Below are 23,333 nucleotides of genomic sequence, written 5' to 3'. Positions count from 1 at the left end.
CCCCCTGCTCAAAGCCAGACCATCCCTACCTATATCATCCCAGCCAAGGCTTTGTCTAGCTGGGTCTTAAAAACCTCTGAGAAAAGAGATTCCAAAACCTCTCTGGGTAATCTGTTCCAGTGCTTTACTATCCCACTAGTGAGAACATTTTCCCTTATACCTAACCTGAACTTCCTTTGCTGCAACTTGAAGTCACTTCTCATCTGCCACCACTGAGAACAATCTAGCTCCATTCTCTTTGAAACCACCTGGTGAGTGATCAGATCTTGCTGAGTGCTCATCCCATGAAATGTCTGGATAGCTGAAGTCACCGATGATGACCATGCTCTGAAAGTATGCAGCCTCTGCCAGTTCTCCAGAGAATTCCTGGTCAAGCTCTTCCTCTTGGTTTGAAGGTCTGTATATACTCTTACAGTCAAATCCCCTTCCTCATGCTCTCACCATATTTTGACCCAGAGGATCTCAAGTTGCCCTTCTTCATATCTCAGGAGGTGTAATGTTTCTTGACATAGAGTGCAACTCCTCTGCCCTTCTTCCCAATGCGATCCCTCCTATAGAGGGTGTATCCCCCTAAACCTGTGGTTCAATCATAGGTTGAGTCTCCATAATCCCTATGAGATTGTATTGCTTGTTGGTTAAAAGGAGGGCCAGTTCCTCCTGTTTGTTTCCCATGCTTCTGGCATTTGTGTACAGGCAACTAAGCCTGCCATTGGAAGCCCGAGTCTTCCTGGTGAGCTGTGGAATAACCTGCCCTTTGGTTGGTGTTGGAGAATGCTTCCTATTGTAGCCTGGTATGCTGGTTTCAAGGTTGCCATTTCTTGGCCTTGTACTAGTAGTTGATAGCCTGTCCCCTGGTGATCTCAGTTTGAATTTATAATTACCCTTTGTGGCTACTGAGCAGGTTGTCTTTCTGCTTCATAGTAGCCTTATCTAGCCCACATTTCTTCAACTTGTTTGAGAAGGTCATGTGGGACTTCATGAAAAACCATACTGAAATCCAGACACCTTATTCCCACTGCATTCTCTCATCCACCCAGCTAGTTATTTTGTCAAAGGAGGAAATGAAGTTTGTTTAGTATGATTTGTCCTTAGGAAGTCCATCCTGGCTGCTGGTGATTAGCTTTCAAATGGACTTTTTATGACAGTAAATTGCTGGGTTTTGAGGGGAAGCTAACCAGTCTATAATTCCCTAAGTCCTCCTTTTCGCTTTTTTAAATGAGGGGCACTCTGTTGGTCCTTTTCCAGTCCTCTTGTGCCTTGCCTCCAGTTTCCCATGACTTTGTAAATATTATTGCTAAGGGTGCCAAGATCTCCTCTGCCAGTTTCTTCAGTCCTCTCAGACGAAGTTCATCAGGCCATACTGACTTGAATTCTTTCAGACCCATCAAAGGCTTTTTGACTGTCTCTTTTGTTATCTCATCCCTCAGCTTGTCTTCTCTTTACCCAAGGAATTATTAGCTGTTGAGTTGCAGCATACATTTTTTGTGAAGACTAAGGCCCCAGGACCACACCAGAGTCCCAGACGATCCCTGGTATCTTGAATCAGCTGTGGTACAGTGCAACCACAGTTTACAGGAGTTGCAAACATGGGGGGCTATGTCTTGAACTGGCTCTAGTGAATCCTTAGACTGGTTCCAACAGTTAGCTGATTGTTAGTCCCAGACCCTGCATGTCACTGAAGTTTTGAACTGCCCAGTTACAGTTCTCCAGCCTAGGGACTGCATCGGAGCTGGTTGAAGACCCTGGCTTCCCATGTTTACAGCTCCTAAATACCAGGTTTGCAGGAGCTACTTCAAGGTGCTAGTGTGGTACCAGGGCTGGGACTAACAATCAGCAAGATGGAGATTGTATTAGAGACCCTTGTAAATAATACTGTGTGATTTCTCAGAACATGTTCTAACTTTTATTATGATATGGTAACACTTATTATGATCTAAATAAAGTAGGGTTACTATATTTCCAGTTCCAGAAGAAAGGATACCTGTCGGGTGGACACTTTCCTCCCTGCCCACAGCCCCCTGGCTCTGCCAGTGCCCCTCACTCCCGACCTGCAGCCCCTGGCCCTGATGGTACCCCTCACCCTCTCAGGCTATCCAGACATACGGTAACCGTAAATAAAGCACATTCTAACTGCTCATTTGTGACAAGGCCCCAAGTCTCACTGTAGAAGCCCTGAAACTCCAGTTGCACAAAAAACATTGCTAACAGGGTGCTAGTTGTCAGAGGGAAGTCTTTCTACATTTCAGGTTAATTCTTGAATGGCTATGGCACTTGCCCAGGGAGCAGAAGAGGTAGGTTTTAGATCCTTTTTGTTCTTGGGAGGTGGAAGGGGGAGGTTGAACTTGAAGCTTCAACTTCCGAGCAAAGCGCTCTAACCACAAAGACACCGGCACAACATTGAATCATGGACTCTCTAGCTCTCCTTTTGAAGTTGTCCCAATGTAAATTGTATTTAATATTCATTGGTTAAAATGGGTAAACAGCACTGAGATTGTCTCTGCAACACTGGGAGCAGGGGCCCATGCCCCAACCTGTGGTCTCAGTCCCTCCATGGCATAGCTCCCTCTCACTGACCCACTGGCTTTGGGTCCTGCTGGCTGCCTATAACTTTTTCTCTTGATTGTTCAGTCAATTAACTTCCAAAGGAGGACTAGAAAATACTCTGAGCCAGGCCAAGGCTGTCCTACTGGTGGCCATATGCCAGAAGTGCAGCCTAAATGATGGGAGTGGATCCAGGGAGGGGGATGCCCTGACCACATGCGGCCTGTACAATGTGTGGCTCAGGGGCTGCATGTTGGTGTTGCCTGCAGCCTCTGGCCACACTGAAGATAGACAGCCCTCCTTTAAACAATGCTTACCGTTTGGTCTTGTGATTAGAGCACTTTTTTGAAGAGGCAGGAGATTTAGGTTCAAACTTCCTAGGAGGAGCTTATACCCTGGGTTAAGAGGTGGCAATGCTATCATGCTTTCCCTGCCTCCACCTTAAATCCAGAAAATATGTGTGCAAGGTGACCCTATTCCACCGGGTGCAAAAGTGCTAAATTGCAGTTACTTGGCTATTTATTTTAACCCTTGGCAAACATGAACGTCAGATAGGGGTTTGCCCTTTTTGTGTCACACAGGAATCACCACAGGTAGGAAAAAAGGCTTTGTCTGTTTAAAAGTGCTTTTACTGTTGAGAGGCAAGGATTTCTTAGGGTGTATCTACATGAGACACTTTACTGCACAGTAGACTAATCTACCCTGCAGTAAAGCATGGCCAAGTAACTGTGCTAATAAAATACGGCACAGTAGATTAGTCTACTGCACAGTTAGCTAGTACCTGTAACTACAGGTACTAAATTAACTGTCTAGTAGATACTGTGCAATAGCTTGTGTAGACTCTGACCAGGAGCAAATTTATTCCTGGCCAGCCACACCAGCAAGGAACCCAGCTCTGGCACTGTTCAGGGTCCCTCTCTGCTCTTGCTCCCATTCTGGCACTGTGGGGCTCATGATTCCCTACAGGAGTGGGGAGCTGAGCAGTGCTGGGATTGGAGAGCTACCAGTGGAGCAGCTACCAGTGAGCCCCCAGCTGGGTGGGGAATCCCCACTCAGCCCGGGGTTATTGGGAGCTTCCCACTGGTGGGGCAGCTAGCAGCAAACCGCTGTCTGGGTGGGGAATCCCTAATCAGCCAGGGATGGATAGGGTCTCCATCCACTGGTGGGATGGCTCCTGGCCACCCCCCGGCTGAGCAGGGATTCCCCACCGAGCCAGGGGCTCGGTAGGTGGATCGTGGATTGGGCAGGAAGCTGGGACCTATCCCTCTCCTGCAGCTCTTTCCCAACCCTATGCCCCAATTGCCTGATTTTGAGGCAGGGGGCTGGGAAAGAGCTGTGGGGGAGGGGCAGGTCCCAGTCTGTTCCAGGCTTTGCTGAGCAGTCTCCAGAAGCAGGACAGTTCCCAGCCAGCCCTGGGCTATGTGGGGAAGACCTGCTGGGCACAGGACTTGTCCCCATGTACATGAAGCTGGAGACCTCTACAGCAGCAGCTGTCTCCCAACCCTATGCACATCAGGACCCCTTCTGATTTCTATGGGGCCAAGGGACAGCTGCTACCACAGCCAGCAGAGCACTCCTGGCCCTATCTGCATATGGGGACCGGCCCTGTGCTCCTTGCCAACCCCCAGGCTAGCACCCAGGGGGAACCTGGAGCTCCCTCTGGCTGATGCAGGGGGGCAGAGCAGGGCAGGAGCAAATCTGCTTCCAAGAGGGAGCATGTGCAGACCTGCACACGCGTAGGCTAACTAGCACAGTATTTTTACTGTGCAGTAAGCCTGCTTTGAATTAGTAGAACATGTAGATGCACTCTTAGGGTGATTTCTTTTATTGGGAGAACTATGTAGTTGGAATAAAGTTAGAGAACATTTTGAATGTATGACATTCTGTTGAGAGAAAAAGAGAATGCCGTCTTCAGGGGAGGCTGTATGAAATATCGTAAGATGCCAGTATTGTTTCTTTTCATTGGTAGATTTATTTTCTCTCTAGGATTTACTGGGCTTCGGCTGGTTGAAGGAGCCACTACCTGTTCAGGACGTGTTGAAGTAGAACATGGAAAAAGCTGGGAGACAGTCTGTGATTCACATTTTGATCACAAAGCTGCTACTGTCATCTGCAATGAATTAGAATGTGGATGGGCTCTAGCCCCGCTAGGAGGAGCTCACTTTGGAGAAGGACATGATCTGATCTGGAAGGAAGAATTCCAGTGCATGGGGAATGAGTCTCATCTCACACGCTGCCACAGGGTGTTCCTTCCTAATATGACATGCTCTCACACTGATGACGTCAGTGTTATATGCTCAGGTAAGAATGAAAGACAATGGATTTAAAATATAAATAATATATTCCCAACAGATGGGATATTTAGCATCTTTCCTCTCCTTTCTGCCTTTTCCTACTGTGTTCTTCCCAGAGATCTTTGTATCTTTTTTAGGGTCCCAGCTGCTAGAAAGAATGACTGTACAATCTTCTTACATATACTTGGAGCTAACAGGGAAAGAAAGACAGGCAATCAGTGCCTGATAATAGTCCGTAGGCCCTGATTTAAGAAATTCACTGTTATCATGGGAAATAATTATTACTGATCCCAGATCATTGGGCCTCCTTCTATGCGTTTCTGGGGATAATTATTTTGGAAAACATTGCTGATAAGCTCCCTTCTCCTTCTCCTCAGGATATGGAGGATACAGGCTGGCAAATGGCACAAGGTGTTCAGGGAGAGTGGAGCTTCGTCATGGGGGCACCTGGGGAGCCCTCTGTGACTCGCGGTGGGATTTCCAAGCTGCCAATACCCTCTGCCAGCAGCTGGACTGTGGAGTTGCCTTATCAATCCCAGGAAGCGAGCTCTTTGGGAAGGGAGATGGACCTATCTGGAATGGCACCTTTGGCTGTGAAAGGGATGAATCCCACAGGAGGGACTGTCTTGTGACTGTGCTGGGTGCTGCAGAGTGTCCTCATTGGAGTGCAGCCAGCGTGGTGTGTTCAGGTGAGTAGCAGCAGGAAGGAAGAAAATCTGTGCTTTACAGAGAGACAGGTAGGGTTGCCAACCTCCAGGATTGCTCTGGAGTCTCCAGGAATGAGATGGACATCTCCAGAAGACTGCCGAGAGTCACCCAGGAGATAAATGATTAATTAAAATAAATATTAAATGTTGAATCCAAATGATATAGTAATCCAGTGGGTTTTTAAAATGTAATTGTAATGTGCATTGGCCTTTCTGATGTAAAGTCTATGACTGTAACCCATAACTGATATACGCAAGAGCGTGGGCACATTCGCATTGTCGTGGGTATATTGGCGGTCTGGAAACCTCCCGGAATAGATTCAAACAGAGCTGGCAACCCTAGAGACAGGGCCAGATTGTAAGAGTGATCTGACACAAAGTGTTTCCTGCATTGAAGCTGTTGCACCAGCCAAATGTCTTGCAACCTACAGTTCTATAGGTAATGTACCATGAGAACTGAAGTCCTCTGTCTTCCTTTCTCACTGAATAACGTGGTGACGAATCAGTGCGTTTATGTGCTGGTATACCCAAGTTTCAGAGTCCCAGGGGAATAACTTCTGCTCCTGAAATGAAAGAGAAATCCTTCCAGTTTCCCGCTCCCCCACTATGCCATGATTGCTTATTGTTACCAGCATGTACTTTGACACTCATTTTCCCTTGTGTTCAGGGTGCCCAGGTGGAAGGTTAGTGAATGGCACTGAGTGCTCTGGAAGAGTAGAGATTCGATATGGAGACACATGGGGAACCCTCTGTGGTTCCCAGTGGGATCTGCAAGCTGCCCATGTCCTGTGCCATCAGCTGAGGTGTGGTGATGCCAAGTCAATACCGAGAGGTGCCCATTTTGGGGAAGGGGATGGACCTTTATGGAGAGATGTATTTCACTGCGAAGGGACTGAATCCTGCCTATGGGACTGTGATCACACTGCACTGGGCAATCCCTCCTGCTCCCCGAGAGAAACAGCCAGTGTTATCTGCTCAGGTGAGTTGCATGACGCAGACAGGCTAAGTGGGCTGAGTTGTAGCTTGGAAACCCTGCAGGGAATACTTTGGGGGGCTTGATGTGAGCACACTTTGCTGTAAATAGTTTCGTAAGTATAACATCTAGATATCTTTTTCACTCCAAGAGAAGATGTCTGTCTGAGCCTAGCAGCAGGCCCTAGAAAGTGCTCTCTGATTGGTTCCTGATAATGTTATGTTTCCTTTTATTGGGTAAGTTAGTCCCTTGGTTGACTGCTGTAGTTTTGTAACAGTTCTGCTGCTCATGTGCTGCTCTGTGCTTGTGGAGGGGGAAAGAGGCTCTTAGGGTGCTGGAGAGAGAAAGCAGGAGTCCACAGGAGGGCGGGGGTTTGTAAACTGTGAACAGATCAGTGTGGCAAGAAGCTGTGGTGGTGGTGCCAGGGTCAGAGGCTGTGGCAGCAGCCCAACTGGTGGTGGCAGCAGTGCAAGCATCAGGCCAAGTGACTGCAGGGCAAGAAGGGCTGTGTCAGCACAGCCCTTGCTCATCCTGTTGCTAGCAACAGCCATATCCAACAGGGTGCTGTAGTCCTAGATTCTGCAGTAGGCTCTGCCCCCCCACTAGTCCTGCCTAGTCCCTAGTCCACTCAGAGCCCCAAGGGTTTTAGGGAGTGACTGTATCTAGCCCGTGGACCATGTTTGATGGTCCTGGTTTACAATGTGGGGAATTATTTGACTTGTGTGTGCAAGTAAAGGAGGCCAGGATTTGGCCCACTCCATATAAGATTCCAGATTCCCGTGTTATCCTTTCCCCCTTGATCTCTTAAAATGCTTTATAATACTTGTTGCACCGTGCATACACTGAATTTAATTAATCTTTCGATTCCACTGGTTGCCTGCCTTTTCCTACACTAATGCATAATTGTATTTTATTTGTGTTGTTTTTCTTTGTCTTCATCTGAAACATCAGAGATTGACCGTACTAGATATGGGAGTTTCAGTGGGGTATATGACTGGTTCTGGTGGCATTAAGAAACCTTGCAGTTGTCTGGTTAGTGTCTCTTGTTCATGTATTCAGGTTCAAACTGTCTGTTGGATATAGGATAAGGAAAGACTTTCTCTCTGGTTAGATTGGCCAGGGCCATTACATGTTTGTTTGTATGCTTGTCTTACTTCTACATATAAGTATGGTTTCCTTCAGGGGATCCTCTAGGAATATTTTACCCAATTTATTCCTTTTTATTACAGGAGATCATGATCTTGACATTTCTGTTGTTCTCTCTTGCTTTCTTCCTGTGATGCATTGTGTTTTGAGATTTTTGAATTTTTGTCATAAAGGTTTAGGTTTGTTACAGTGTGTTGAGATTTTTTGTGGTTTATAATATGCGGACGGGGAGGGTGTTGTCATAATCTTGTGGACTATGTTGGATTTAACATGTATTATATGGTTACCTACAACTGTGGTGTATTCAGATCAATGACCAGGTGTTTTTTCCCTGTTTTATATTCCTATACCTAGAAAGCTGTCTTTCAGTTCACACCTGTACATTATTTCTAATGGGATAAGAATAATGTGTTTTATTGTGTGCATTTCCCATTTCTCTTGAGCTTAGGTCACTCTCAGTCACTGAGACTGTTGAATGGAGAAAGCCGGTGTGATGGGCGAGTTGAGATTGCCTTTGGTGACATGTGGGGCAGAGTCCTGGATGATCAATGGGACATGAATGATGCCAGTGTGGTGTGCAGGCAGCTCCAGTGTGGAATTGCTGAAAAAGTCTATATCCCCCTGCAATTTGAACGAGGGACAGGCCCCGTAGGACTGAGAAATGTCCAGTGTGCAGGAAACGAGTCTTATCTGACGCTCTGCGGTCCCTCCCTGTCTGAGACAAGGCAAGCAGGAATCACTGAGGATGTTGGTGTTGTTTGCTCAGGTGACTTACCCTGAAAATACTACAAATGTGCTCTTACTGGTAAGAATGTAGCCATCCCAAGGGCTTGCTGTGCGTTCACCGAATTGCAAACAGCATGTGGAGCCCAGGGCCATATGCTTTGGAAATGCATGCGTTTTATTATAAAATCAATAACATAGGACTTATGAACCTAAGCAAGATCTCCTTCTTATACTTACATATGGTGATAAAACATTTTATTGAAACCGTTTTTTATGTGAAAAATCTTTACAAGGGATGTTAATATTCACGAGCAACCTATTTTCCTTGTAAATGTTCAGATTTTCTTAAAAAACTACAGAATAATAAAAATGAAAGTTTCTTATTTGTGTCATTTTTCCCCCTAGGAAAAAGAACCAGTTATCTAAGCAGTTTTAATAAGTGTGATATCTTCCTATTAGGAAAATCTTAAATAATGTACTTTCCCGAATCAGAAAGGGCAAGGAAGCACAAGAATGTCATTGATACTGGCTCAGTTACTCAGGAATTAAATAAAAACAGATTTTACAATGCGACATTACTATGTCCAGTCTTATAATGTAATTTGCTTCTCTTAAAAGGAAATAACTAAGCATTCTCTGATGGGACCCTTTTTTGCTGTTGATTTTGTGGTACTTGTGTAATAGATACATTTGTCATTATATACTGGCAAATTTATTAATTTAAAAGCACACAGTAAAATAAGCATTGAACTATAGCACTGGGATCTTTGCATTAAAAGATGTTTTTGGTGTCAACCTACTGGTACATAGAATCATGTCATACTTTTTAAGAAAAGTGGGCTAGAAGGGACCTAAAAAAGTTATATAGTCCAACTCCTCTGTCTGAGGCAGGATCATCCCTATCCAAGCCATCCCATACAAATCCTTGTCTAACCTAGTACTAAAATTACACCGTCAACCCTGTCACATAATTTACGAGGCATAGATAGCACTCTAACCTGTTACAGCCAAAACAGGGGGACAATCATGGGCAGTGTCATGTTGCTACAAGGTTAAAATACGTTCTAGAGATCCAAGGAAGAGGTCCACACCCTCTGCTTCAGACCCAATCACAACCTACTTTGCTACAGATTCAAGCCATTGGTCTGCATCCTGCTCTCTGCAGCAACAGAAAAAAAAAATGTGTTCTCACTTTTTTTTCTGGCAGGCCTTCAGTTAGTTGAAGACTGCTATCATGTTTCCTTTTAAGTGCCTTTTCCATAAGCTGAACATGTCTATTTCTTTAACATTTTCTTGTATGGCTTGTCTTTTTGTTGCTAACCCCTGAACCTTCTTCAGCTGCTCCATATATGGAGCCCCAAACTACACACTGACCATGCCCCTACACACTAGTCTGCGCATTTGGTATGGCAACATAGCATTGGCGTCACAGTTTATGCCCACCAACACTACATCACCATAATGATGAGCTACATCACCGTAGGTCATTACTACAGCAATGTATCATTTTGTGTAGACACACCCTCAATACTCTAGGTGAGGCCTAACCAGTACCAAGTAAAGAAGCACTGTTGCCTCTTGTGTCTTGTGCAGATGCATTACACTGCACACTCATATTGAGTCTGTGATCCATCAAGATTCCCAGATCCTTCTCCATAGTGCCACCATACAGCCACGTGTCACCCTTTTTTTAGCTTTGTTTTTGTTTATTCTTCCTGTGGTGTAGCACCTTGCATTTTCAGCACTGAGCTTTATAATGTATATTTAAGCCCAGTTTTCTAATTTGTTAAAATCCCTCAGAGCTGCACTCCCATCCTCCAGTGGGTTCACAATCCTCCCCTGCTTTGTGTCATCTGCAAATTGGCTTGAGAAACTCTATGCCATGTCCAAATCATTAATAAATATACTGAATGACACTGACCCTAGAGAGTTACTTGTGGGAATCCACTCAGTTTTTCCTGCTATTCCTAGATGGTCCCATATATAATTACCCTTTGCTTATGACTATTGAGCCAAATTGTTTTATAGTAGTTTTCCAACATTTAGCCATCATTTCTCCGATTTGTTTATGAGACGGTTGGTCATGGGGGACTTTGTCAAAAGCCTTGCTGAAGTCAGGATACACTGCATCCACTCCATTCCTGTCATCTGCCCAATTAGTTGTCTTCTTGAAGAAAGACACCATATTTGTTTGGCACTATTTGTTCATAGTAAATCCATGCTGACTGCTTGTGATCAGCTTTTTCTTCTCCAGATGCTTGCAAATGGATTTCAGTAATTTCCCAGGTATCGAGGTATGGCTATAATTCTCTGGGTCTTCCTTTTTGCCTTTTTTAAAGAGAGGCATTATGTTGGCCCTTTTCCAGCCCACGGGTACCTTGCCTGTCTCCTATGACTTTGTTAATATTATTGCCAAAAGCTCAGAGATCTTTTCTGCCAGTTCCTTCGGTACTCTTGGATGAAATTCAGGAGGCCCTGCTGACTTGAATTCATTTAGAGCCACCAAAGCACTCTGATTGCTTATTGGTATCTAATCTTTCAGCTTGTCCCTTCCTTATGCAAATAATTCTTATCAGGTGTCTTGTTGCAGTCTAATGTTTGTGTGAAGACTGAAGCAAAGTAGCTGTTGAGCAGCTCTGGCTTCTTTGCATTATTTGTTAAGAGTTCCCCCTGGCTAGTTACAAGCAAACCCTCAGCTTCCTTGGTCTTTCTTATCAAACCTCTTGTTGGGTTTAACTTCCCCCGCCAGGTACAGTTCAGTTTTTACCTTTCCCTCCCTTATTTTGTCCCTGCAAGTTCTTGCCGTTTCTTGGTATGCTTCCTTGGTGACACATCTGTCTTTCCCTTGCCTGTGTGTTTCCCTTTTGCATTTAAGCCATCGTGAAAGCTCGTTGTGCAACCACATGGGCCTCTTACCATTCTTCTTGTGCTTCCATTGTTTTGGAACAGCTTTTTGTTGGGCTTTCAATGTTGTGCCCTTCAGCACCGTACCTAGACTCCTGGCGGCCCTGGGCGAACTTTTAGTATTGGGCCCCACTTCGCTAGAGATAATGATAATAATAATAAAAATTACCATTCTTCCCCCCATTTCTGTTCAAGCCCTGGGCAGCTGTCTGGTTCGCCCATGGCTGTGTCCAGCCTTGGTGCCCTATAGAAGCTTCCAGCTTCTTGCACTATAATGTTTTTCCTGCACCCCACCTCCTTACAGCTGACCTTCTTTCTCCATGAAGATTTAAATTGCTATGTAACTAGAGTGCATTTGGGCCTATTCAAGTTCCTGTGTCAGAGGAAGTTTTGCCCTTGCCTTCAATGGGAGTAGCACTGAATCCCTATGGTTAATCCACATTATAAGAGTTCTGTGAAAATCACTGTACAAAGCTCCTTGTGGAGAGTCAGCTTACATAAGAAAATAGTTGTTTTCCAATTTTGTTAAAGCACATCCATGAATGATATCACCTGTACCATGCAATAGTTTTGACAACGTAACTATTTTGGCTATGTTGTGGCTTTTTCATACTCATCACCCATAGCTCTGCTGACAAAAGTCAGATATAACCTTTTTCACTTTACGCCTATAACAAACTGATATTGTAATTGCCTTCCTTAATCTTCTGTACCACAAGTACCTCCCAAATTCTTCAACAATTTAATATAAATTAAAGTTTTAGGGAGATTTGCTGACTGATCATGATAATTAATTCCTTGACTACCCTTGATTCTTTCTAGACCTTTTTGAAAATATTCTAGTTTTATCTTCTATCCAGGATTTCTTTTAAAGACAAGTGATTACTAGGCAAAACAGCTAGTATTCACTTTGGATTTGGATTCAGCCGATTTGGGGGACAGTGATTCGATTTGGTGATTCGAATCACTGTCCTGATTCAATTTGGTCTGAATCAGCCAGGCCAGGCCCATCCCCTGCCCCTCTTCCAGTCCAGCAATGGCCGCCCCGCCCACCCCAGCTCCCAGCATTTGGCGGGGGGGAAAAAGCCCTGTCTCAGCAGGTGCTGCCAGGTGAAGGGGCAATCCCCGCTGCCCTGCACTGCCCCATGCTGTATGGGGGGCTCTGCATGAGCCCCTGAACCCTCTCCCTACTCCCCCAGCCCCCTGCATGGGTCAGCTCTGGCCCTTTAAGAAAAAAAAACCTGGAGAAACCCCAAGACGCACCACTCTTGCTGGTGGGGGGCGATCCCCACTGCCCCGTGCCACATGGGTGGCCCAGGGCAGTGGGGGAATCAAGGGGACTCATGCAGAGCCCCCCATGCAGCATGGGGCAGTGGGGATCACCCCCTGCCCAGCAGCACCCAGTGAGCACCAGGGCTTTTCTTTAAAGTAATGAGCTAGGGCAGGTGGGGGAAGCCATGGAAGGGTTGGGGAGCAGGGGAGGTCAGGGGGCTGGCAGGGGTCCCCCCATGGTCCCCTCCCTCACCCCCTCTCCCCCGACCCTAGTACTTAGCAGCTTGAAGTGGCTGCAGCTCCCTGAAGCAGTCCCCCACTGGGGACTGTTCAAGTCATCAAAGCTCTCCGAATCTTTCCTGAAGCTTCGGAGAGCTTTGAATTGATTTGGACCTTTAAATTGGTCCCCTGATTTGATTCAGATTCAGAGATTTGGCCACGAAATCGGGCCGAATCTCCTCCGAATCAAATCACCACCCAAAGCTTTGCACAGCCTTAGTGATTACATCCATTTCAGAATATTAGCCATTATTGTGCCTTTGATTTGCAAGGAAGCTGCTCAGTTCTTTTAACAGTTGGGATTTCTCTTTTCAGAAAGCAGGAGGATCAGACTAAGAAATGGGCCAGGTCGCTGCGCTGGGAGAGTGGAGATTTACTACCAGGGCATCTGGGGAACAGTCTGTGATGATTTCTGGGACAAGTCAGATGCCAATGTGGTTTGCAAACAGCTGGGATGTGGGCATGCCATCGAGGCAGCTCTCTCTGCTCATTATGGAGAAGGATCAGGGCAGATCTGGCTGGATGATGTGAACTGCTCTGGGAATGAATTCAAGTTATGGGAGTGTCCTTCCAGGCGATGGGGTGAGCACAACTGCAGACACAGGGAGGATGCAGGAGTGCTCTGCTCAGGTGAGTTCTGAGACTGCTTTCATGAGTCTGGTTACATGGAATTAAGGGAGATTCCTGATGCTGGTGGAAATAACTGAGAATAATAGAGATTCTCCAGGGTTGTCTCTGCCCCTCTACTACCTATTTGTATACCAAGACTACCAAAATGGACAACTAGTGAAAAATATAATTTCCTATCAATTCTCATGTAGAGGTACTGGCAATTTCATACTTTTCTCTAGTGTGAGAAGGAGCAGTCCCTGCTATATCTCTTCATGTGCATAGAGACTTTTCAGAGGTGACCCTTATATTTATAATGAGCCTGCAGTGTCTAGAAGGATGGAAAGAGATGTCACTCTTGAGTTACCATAAACAGTTTCGGTAGTAATAAATTAGGCTGCTCTCTTGTGGTCCATGTCTGTTTATGGTGGAAGAGCATGTAGGGTACAGGACCAGACCCCTCAAACCCTGGGGCACACCCTGGAAATTCCTGGGCAGGATCTGGCCCCTCAAGCCTTGGGAGAACCTGCTTTGCTATCGCCACTTACCCAGACATATCCCTCCAGGACATGTTTCACCTTAGAATCAGACCAATTATTCCATTTTGTCCATTTCCTTTTAGAGTTCACGGATCTGAGGCTAGTAAATGGTGATGACTGTGCCGGGCGGCTGGAGGTTTTCTACAATGGTAGATGGGGAAGCATTTGCTCCAATCAGATGACTCGAGTCACCGCAGCAATTGTATGCAGACAGCTGGGATGTGGAGATGGAGGGGACCTTGCAAGAGATTTTGCATATGGCAAAGGTTCTGGCCCCATGTGGCTGGACCACATTGGATGCCAAGAAAATCACAAATCCCTTTGGCAGTGCCCATCAAAATCGTGGGATCCTCAGTCATGTAACACCCGAGCAGAAGAGACCCATATTTTTTGTACTGGTGAGTCTGAATCTGAATATTTGGATAGTCAAAACATACAAATGCATGCTGAAATACACATGTACATTATGAGCCAACTTTTATGTCAGTGATAATACCCCTAAATAACTTGCAGTTTTTAGGTGTGTAAGTAATTCTGTTTTGCTTTGTGCAATGGTTTGCAGCACACTGGCATAACAAAATGCCTTATGTATCTAGAGTTCTGTCCTATGCAACTAAGTGTTTCCCTACCGTGTAGATCTGGAAGTAATTTACTGCTGCCCTAGGAACATCTACACTGCATGGTTGTGCTGAGATGCAGCATAAGCTCCTAAAATAAGTCTATCAAAACCTACAACTAGTAACTGTTCAGCACTTTTGCGTTTCATCTTTGCATCCCACCTGCCTAGTAATTAGAGCACATCCCCTGATGGGGAGACTGGGGGACCCATATTCAAGGCTTACTCCCTTTGAGAGTACATGAACCCTGGTCTCCTACTTCACAGAATAGTGGCCTAATTACTTGGCCCCACAGAACGGAGAACACTTTTCAGTTGAGGGTAGGCTGCTGAAAGCCAAGAGAGAAAACATTTTAGGAATAGGAGAACCATCCAGAATAAGCCTGATTATGGATCTCAGGAAAGTAACTTGTTTGAGTAGAGGGGTGCGATTCTCTCTACTGTTTTTTGTGCACTTTGAGTAACTACGTCATTAGAAAAACTGCCTAAACAGCACTCAGGGTAGAGAGCGGGCTTTTCTATATGGTGTTAATTTGCTTGAGACGTGCTACTCCCTGCCTGTGGGGTTGAACTAGATGCTCAGAATGCACTTTTTGGAAAGCCTTTGAGAGGTAGTCCTCATTATGGTGCTATTTCTGGTTCTGTCCCTTTTTGGTTTTCCTTTTGTTTCTTCTCTTTCTGGTCCAGTGATGATTCCTTTCTTGGTTGTTCAGTGAGACAACTTTAAGAGGAGAGTGGAAGGTGCTCCTAGTCATATCTGTCCCGTAGTTTAGGGTTTAGGGCTGGATTATGACATGCTGTGGCCCTAAGCTATGTCAAGCTTAAGAGACCCCATAGCATTACCAAAAAAAGTGTATTATTCTAACAGAAGGGACAATGAAAACAGAAATATTAAAGCTTTATATTTGTATATATACATAGGTGAAGGTGTAGCAAAAAACTAATAATCTAACTAAAACATATATCTTGCAATAAGCCTATTTACATTATGAAATGCTTTCACATTAAAATACTTTGATTTCTTAATGAGCATAAATGACAAATTTTAATCTACAGCAACACGAGCAGTTGCACAGATCAGCACTTACTAAATGGAAGCAGCAATACAACCTGTACTATGTCTGTTTGCACATCACATAAAATTTATATCATATTCTTTTGTGATTTTTGGAGAGCAAAGTCATTGATGATGTCCTCAGATGATAAGCTATGTATGAAGTTTATCACTTTCTATGCACATAATGCTTAGTGCAAACAGCTTTTCTTGCAGCATTGTTGTTTGCAGTTTATATTTGATCTTTTTCTCCTGAGCAGTTTGTTACTGTTAGACTCAAAAAGAGCTGCAATATTACTTCTATGTTAGGGAAAGCCAATGCAATCTTATCTTGGATGATGACTTGATACAGGTCCTGGTGGCATAAATGTCATTTATCTGAATAATTACGCTTGATATAAGCGTGGAAGCGCTTATTTGTCCAACAAGGTTAACATCAACATTGTCACCAGAAACTTTACACCTTCACACAGCTGTTTTTTCCAAGGCATCTAAATCAACAAAAAAACCAGAAATTTTTTTTGCAAAATTTTCATATATAACTGCTTTTTTCTTCTAGTTGGTTTCAAGTGCATCCATTGTAGCAATAAAGCATTTCACTCGAAACTTATCTCTTGGAAAAAGCGCTTCATCAGTATTCCGTGCAACACCATCATTGACTTGTTTTTTTTCTCATTCTTTTCCTTTTATTCACACACTTGTAGTCTACATCAGGCAGATTTTCTTTTGTTTTGAGTTCAATTTCATCACAACTTTCTCAGGTTTTTTCCCAGACGTGAGAGAATGATGTGTCAAGCTTTGCATATGTCCTAAGGCTACCTGTGTATCCTGTAGAGCCTTGCTGGTTTTGTGGAACTGATCTAACAAATGATTCCAAAGTTCTAACATGAACACAAACTCTAATTCCTCCATTTTCTCCTAAACAATGTCAGCTTCTCTCCTTGTAATACCTTTTTCACTGTCACCAGTATGAATATGAGTTAAGAGCATCAATAATTGAATCGTAAGTCTCAGCTATGGCTGAAGTATCTTTTGTATGTGCTTCCCATCTAGTGCCAGAGAGATGTTTTGGTACTGTGGAATCAGGACCCAAAAATGATTGGAGCACAGCCCAGCATTTTGTGGAGGCAAAAAAGAATGTACATATTTGTTGCACAGCAGCAAAAAAAATTTACTGCATCTAGGCAGCCATCAACTGCAGCTCAGCCAACAAGATTCAGTGAATGTCCAATACATGGAATATATATAGCATACTTATTTTTCTCCAGAAGTTTTTGCTGCATGTCATTATACATTTCTCTCATGTTGGCTGCATTATCACATGCCTGTCCTCTCTATTTACTGAAGTCAACTTTGCAGTCGTTTACTAGATAATCCAGCACCATGTTGGCCATATTTTCCCCACTATGATTTTCTAACTGAAGGAAAGTTGGAAGCGTTAAATTGAAAAATTATCATTGGGTGACACATATCTTATGATAACAGTTTGTTGATCAACATGTGAAAGATCTGGTGTATAGTCAACAGACAAGCTGAAGTATCCTGCTTTTATCAAGTCATCCAAAATAGATCTTACTTTTTTTGCCATAAGCTGGATGAGTTCATCACATATTGTTTTCGACAAGTATGAAGGTTTCCCATATCCATGCTTCCATAATGTTTTAGATGGCTAGGAAGAAATGGATCAAACTTAGCAATGAGTTCTGTCAAGCCAAGGAAGTTCCTATTATATGGTGAGCCAAACTTTTGATGGCCTCTCCCTTCCTCTAAAAGATAATCCACTTTCTGCTAACGTGCACACAACTGCAATAACACGTTCAAGTACATGCCTCCAGTACTGTTGCTCCCTTTTCATCTGTTCCTCCAGATGTGAATCCAAGGTTAAGCCATGTTGCTTCATTAAATATGTAAGCAAAGCTGTTCTATGATCCTCAGAGTTCTTATGATTTTAAATTCCAACAGGGTTTTGCTAGTCATTAAACCCATCACAAGCAAGTGCTGTTGATGATGTTGAGAAGAGCTTGCAGACAAAACTGTAAACACAACCGGTTGTTGGAGACTAGCCACTCCCAGTTGTATTTTTCATCATTAACTTTCATTGAATGATATAGACTGTGGTAGAAGACCACCTCTGTTTCTCCCCAAAAACTCTGCTCTGTGACAATTTGATGCACATAGTTTAAAAGGGCCCGCCAACAGCAAAATAAGCCTCAGTTAGTCTCCGGAGCGGTGAGAGATGCATGGGTGAAAGCCGGCTGTGCCCCCGCTCCCCCGAAGCCCCCCAGAGATCCCCCAGCACAGCCGGAGGTAAGCGGGGCCTGTGATGGGAGGAGGTTAACACTTTAGAGAGTGGGAGGAGGCAGCAGAGTGGAGGCGGGCCGGGTCTCACCCCACCCAGGCCCCTACTTGACCCAGCCCCTCCAGGCAGAGAGAGGTAGGGAGGTACTCACCAGTCCCCCTCCAGTAGGGCAGGGCCTCCCCTTGCCCGAGAGCAGCTTCTCCGATGGTGGGCCCACTGAGCGTGCGCGTAGTTTAAAAGGGCCCACGAACAGCAAAATGAGCCTCAGTTAGGCTCCGGAGCAGCGAGAGATGCATGGGTGAAAGCCCGCTGTGCCCTCACTCCCCCAAAGCCTCCCAGAGACCCCCCAGCAGGCACTGGGGAAGTCCCTGTTCCCCCGAGCACTACCAGGAGTGACCAGGAATAACGGTCACAAGCTGGCAGAGGGTAGATTTAGGCTAGATATCAGGAGGCGCTACTTCACGGTCAGGGTGGTTAGGATCTGGAACCAACTTCCAAAAGAAGTGGTGCTGGCTCCTACCCTGGGGGTCTTTAAGAGGAGGTTAGATGTACACCTTGCTGGGGTCGTTTGACCCCAGTACTCTTTCCTGCCATGGCAGGGGGTCGGACTAGATGATCTACTCAGGTCCCTTCTGGCCCTAGAAACTATGAAACTATGAACCCCCCCAGCAGCTATGGAGCCCTCTGCTGACCCCCAGCACAGCTGGAGGTAAGCGGGGCCTGTGGTGGGAGGGGGTTAACCCTTTAGGGAATGGGAGGAGGCAGCTAAGTGGAGGCGGGCTGGGTCTCACCCCGCCCAGGCCCCTACTTTGCCCAGCCCCCCAGGAAGCCACATGACCAGAGTCGTGTGAACAGGCTGCGCAAACAGGCACACTTGTCTACCCGCATGTGAGTTAGCATGGAGTTCGCACAGGAGGGCGAGTGGGAGGGCTGAGGCCCTGCCTGAAAGCCTCCTAGGGTAGACAGACTCAGGCCCAGCCCACCTACCAACGGCATGCTGTGGATGGGCACGCGCCGCACCCCTCGGGTCCCCTCAGGCTCTGTGGCCCTGACCCAGGCACCTCAGAGACCGCCACCCAGACAGAGCCCATGGGTTTGGGCTGCATACAGATGGAGCCCCTGGCTCTTGGCTGTGGGGGCTGCCTGTCCCTTTTTCAGGCTCTGGGTCTGGGGAGCATGGCTACCTCCCCTTGTAGGGTTTGCTCCCTTTTGGGGTCTCTGGCATGCCGGTGGGAGGAGGTCCAGGCCACAGTCCAGAGCCCGCATGCCATCAGGGACTGTAAGCAGGAGATAGATTCCTACTGCCATGTCCTTCTCCCCTGGGAGCCGGAGGGTAGACCACGGTCTCCCTCCAGGACAAGGGGGGACTCTGGGACCTCCCATTCTGTCCAGTCCGGGGCATGGACCAAGGTGGTCAAGGGCCCTAAGACCCGCTGCACCAAGGATCCTGCCCCACCGGAGCATGGCTACAGGTACACACCTCTTGCTGCTCTAGCAGAGCCTGCTGAGTTGCCAGCTCCAGCAGGCAACACAAGCCCAACTGCGGCTATCGCCCCTGTTCTCCCCAAGACAAAACGTAAAGTGTTTGTTGTGGGAGACTCCATCCTGAGGGGGACTGAGGGGGCAATCTGCTGCCCTGACCCCTTAGCCCGGGAAGTCTGCTGTTTCCTGGGGGCTCGCATCTGAGACATTTCAGAGAAGATCCCTAAGCTCCTCTAACCCATAGACCACTATCCCATGCTCCTTATTCATGTAGGCACCAGTGACACGGCTTGGAGTGCTCCCAGCTGGCTCATGAGGTGCTACAGGGATTTGGGAGTGGGGCTAAAGGGTCTGGGGGCCCAGGTGGTGTTCTCGTCAATCCTTCCAGTCTGGGGGTATGGGCTGAGGAGGGAGAGGAGGATCCACATAGTCAACCAAAGACTGCGGCGCTGGTGTCATCGGGAAGGCTTTGGCTTCCATGACCACAGCCTGCTCTTTGGCAAGAGAGGCAGCGAGCTGCTGGGAAGAGATGGTCTCCACCTCTCTTCGCTGGGGAGGAGGCTCTTCTCAGCCAGACTGGCTGACCTGCTCCCCAGGGCTTTAAACTAAGCCCACTAGGGGATGGGGGGACTACCGCCACTGCTGGCCCGCCGAGCAATCCTTGCAAAGCCAGCCGGCAAAGGCACGTAAGGGAGCCCACCCCAGCCTCAGCCCTGGTACAATCTGTGGGCAAGGCAAGAGCCCCCAAGGGGACACTTGCCTGCCTGTGCACAAATGCCAGGAACTTGGGGAATAAGCAGGAGGAACTAATCCTCCTGTTTAACACAAAAAATTATGATGTCATAGGGTTAACAGAGACCTGGTGGGACTCTACCCATGACTGGACCATGGATATAGATGGCTATACCCTGTACAGGAGGGATTGAGTAGGTATAAGGGGTGGGGGTGTAGCTCTCTAGGTTAAGGAAAGCTACATGTCCCTGCAAGATGATGTCGGTGACCAGGGTGGACGACTGGAGACCCTCTGGGTCAAAATATGTGGGGAACACAGCACAGGGGAGACAATGGTAGGAATCTACTACAGACCTCCCACCCAAAGTCAAGAGCTTGACCAAGAGTTCGCCTGGGAACTGGCTGTGGCCGCATGCTCCAGAACCATGGTTGTCATGGGTGACTTCAATTACCCGGATATCTCGTGGGAGGATCACTCAGTAAAATCCGAGCGGTTGCAAAGCTTCCTCTCATGCATGGATGACCTCTACCTGACTCAAGAAGTCTATGGGACAATGAGAGGTGAAGTGCTGCTCGACCTGGTATTGGCTACTGGGGATGATCTAATCGGTGACCTAGTGATCGATGGGAAGCTGGGTGACAGCAACCACGAGCTGATCACCTTCACCATCCACCGTAAAGCTGGCAAGTCAGTCAGCAACATGGAAGTCCTTGACTTCAGGAAAGCTGACTTTGACAAGCTCAGGAGGCTGGTCAGTGAGGCCCTAAGGGACCATGACCTCAGGGAGAGGGGAGTTCAGGAAGAATGGTTGCTCCTCAGGGAGCGATCCTCAATGTACAAGCTAAGTCTATTCCATCTCGAAGGAAAGGCAGCAAGAGGGCACAGCAGCCCCCCTGGTTCTCCAGGGATCTAGCAGACCTCCTGAGGCTAAAAAGAAAGGCCTACAAAGGATGGAGGATAGGATTCACCTCCAAGGAGGAATATTCTGCACTGGTTCAGTCCTGCGGGGAGCAAACCAGGAAAGCCAAGGCTGCAGCTGAACTCCAACTAGCTTTGAGCATGAAGGACAATAAAAAGTCCTTTTTCAGATATGTGTGGGAGCCAGAGGAAAAGCAAGGACAACGTTGGACCCCAGTTGAATCAGATGGGACAACTGACAACTGACGCGCAGGAAAAAGCCAACCTATTAAATGGGCACTTTGTGTCAGTCTTTCATCAATCCCATGGGACGCCTGTGCCCGCTATGGGGCAGGGAGGTCCAGGTGACAGTGATTCCCTGCCCTCCATAAATGCCAACCTCATGAAGGAACACCTTGAGAGACTGGATACCTTCAAGTCAGCTGGCCCTGGCAATCTATACCCCAGGGTACTCAAGGAGCTGGCTAACATTATAACCCAGCCCCTGGCACGGATCTTTGAGAGCTTCTGGTGCTCTGGTGTAGTGCCCGAAGACTGGCAGAAGGCTAATGTGGTGTCTATCTTCAAGAAAGGGAGAAAAGTGGATCCAGCTAACTATGAGCCCATCATCCTGACTTCTCTCCCAGGGAAGAACTTAGAAAAGTTTATTAAAGACGCCATCCTTAATGGACTGGCTGATGCCAACATCCTGAGGGATAGCCAGCCCGGGTTTGTTGCGGGTAGGTCTTGCTTGACCAATCTCATTTCCTTCTATGACCAGGTGACCTATCACTTGGTCAAGGGAGAAGAAGAAGAGATTGATGTCATATATGCAAGACCGTTTCAGGCTGGACATAAGGAAGAATTTCTTTACTGTCCGAGCCCCCAAGGTCTGGAACAGTCTGTCAGCGGAGGTGGTTCAAGCACCTACATTGAACACCTTCAGGAGTAAATTGGATGCTTATCTTGCTGGGATCCTATGAGCCCAGCTGACTTCCTGCCCTTTGGGCAGGGGGCTGGACTCGATGATCTCCTGAGGTCCCTTCCAGCCCTAATGTCTATGAAATCTATGAAATCTTGACTTCAAAAAAGCCTTTGATTTGGTATCCCATGATCACCTCTTGGCCAAACTGGCCAATTGTGGCCTTGGGTCCACCATGATCCGCTGCCTGGGAAGTTGGCTCTGTGGTCGGACCCAGAGGGTAGTAATTGATGGAAGTCAGTCATCATGGTGCCCTGTGACCAGTGGGGTCCCCCAAGGCTCTGTCTTTGGACCCATATTATTCAACATCTTCATTAATGATGTGGACACTGGAGTCAGAAGCGGACTGGCCAAGTTCACCGATGACACCGAACTTTGGGGCAAAGCATCCACAGCAAAAGACAGGCGGGTGATCCAGGCTGACCTGGGCAGGCTCAGCAAATGGGCGGATGAGAACCTGATGGTGTTTAACACTGAAAAATGCAAGGTTCTCCACTTTGGGGGGAAAAACCTGCAGCATCCTTATAGGCTCGGCAGTGCTACGCTGGCTAGCATTATGGAAGAAAGAGACTTGGGGGTCATCATTGACCACAAGATGAACATGAGCCTGCAATGCGATGCTGCGGCTACTAAAGTGACCAAAACGCTGGCTTGCATCCATAGAAGCTTCTCAAGCAAACCCCAGGATGTCATTCTCCCCTTGTACTGGGCCTTGGTGAGGCCACAGCTGGAGTACTGCGTCCAGTTTTGGGCCCCACAATTCAAAAAGGATGTGGAGAAGCTTGAGAGAGTCCAGAGAAGAGCCACGTGCATGATCAGAGGTCAGGAAAACAGACCTTATGATGACAGGCTGAGAGCCATGGGGCTCTTTAGCTTGGAAAAGTACAGGCTTGGGGTGATCTGATGGCCACCTATAAGTTTATCAGGGGTGACCACCAGTACCTGGGGGGACGTTTGTTCACCAGAGCACCCCAAGGGATGACAAGGTTGAACGGTTATAAACTCCTGCAAGACCATTTCAGGCTGGACATAAGGAAGAATTTCTTTACTGTCTGAGCCCCCAAGGTCTGGAGCAGCCTGCTATTGGAGGTGGTTCAAGCACCTACATTGAACACTTTCAATAGCAAATTGGATATTTATCTTGCTGGGATCCTATGACCCTAGCTGACTTCCTGCCCTTTGGGTGGGGGGCTGGACTCGATGATTTTCTGAGGTCCCTTCCAGCCCTAATGTCTATGAAATCTATGAAATTTGGGCCTTGCAGAGGGTACACACCTTAC

At 46.8% G+C, this 23,333-nt stretch overlaps 1 protein-coding gene across 1 annotated transcript in view; it reads left to right on the top strand.

Moving 5' to 3' along the window:
- The window catches only part of LOC149866701 (antigen WC1.1-like), a 64,052-nt gene that overhangs the window by 23,478 nt on the left and 17,241 nt on the right, over positions 1-23,333 (top strand). Inside the window, exons 3-8 of the mRNA XM_090044020.1 lie at positions 4,528-4,842; positions 5,213-5,524; positions 6,210-6,521; positions 8,110-8,427; positions 13,158-13,472; positions 14,074-14,388. Of these exons, the coding sequence (XP_089900146.1) occupies positions 4,528-4,842; positions 5,213-5,524; positions 6,210-6,521; positions 8,110-8,427; positions 13,158-13,472; positions 14,074-14,388 (1,887 nt within the window). The remainder of the gene's footprint in view (positions 1-4,527; positions 4,843-5,212; positions 5,525-6,209; positions 6,522-8,109; positions 8,428-13,157; positions 13,473-14,073; positions 14,389-23,333) is intronic.

Source organism: Crocodylus siamensis, chromosome 4, assembly GCF_052110815.1.
Source record: "Crocodylus siamensis isolate JL-2025a chromosome 4, ASM5211081v1, whole genome shotgun sequence".
NCBI lineage: Eukaryota > Metazoa > Chordata > Crocodylia > Crocodylidae > Crocodylus > Crocodylus siamensis.
This window is presented reverse-complemented; position numbering and strand designations above follow the sequence as displayed.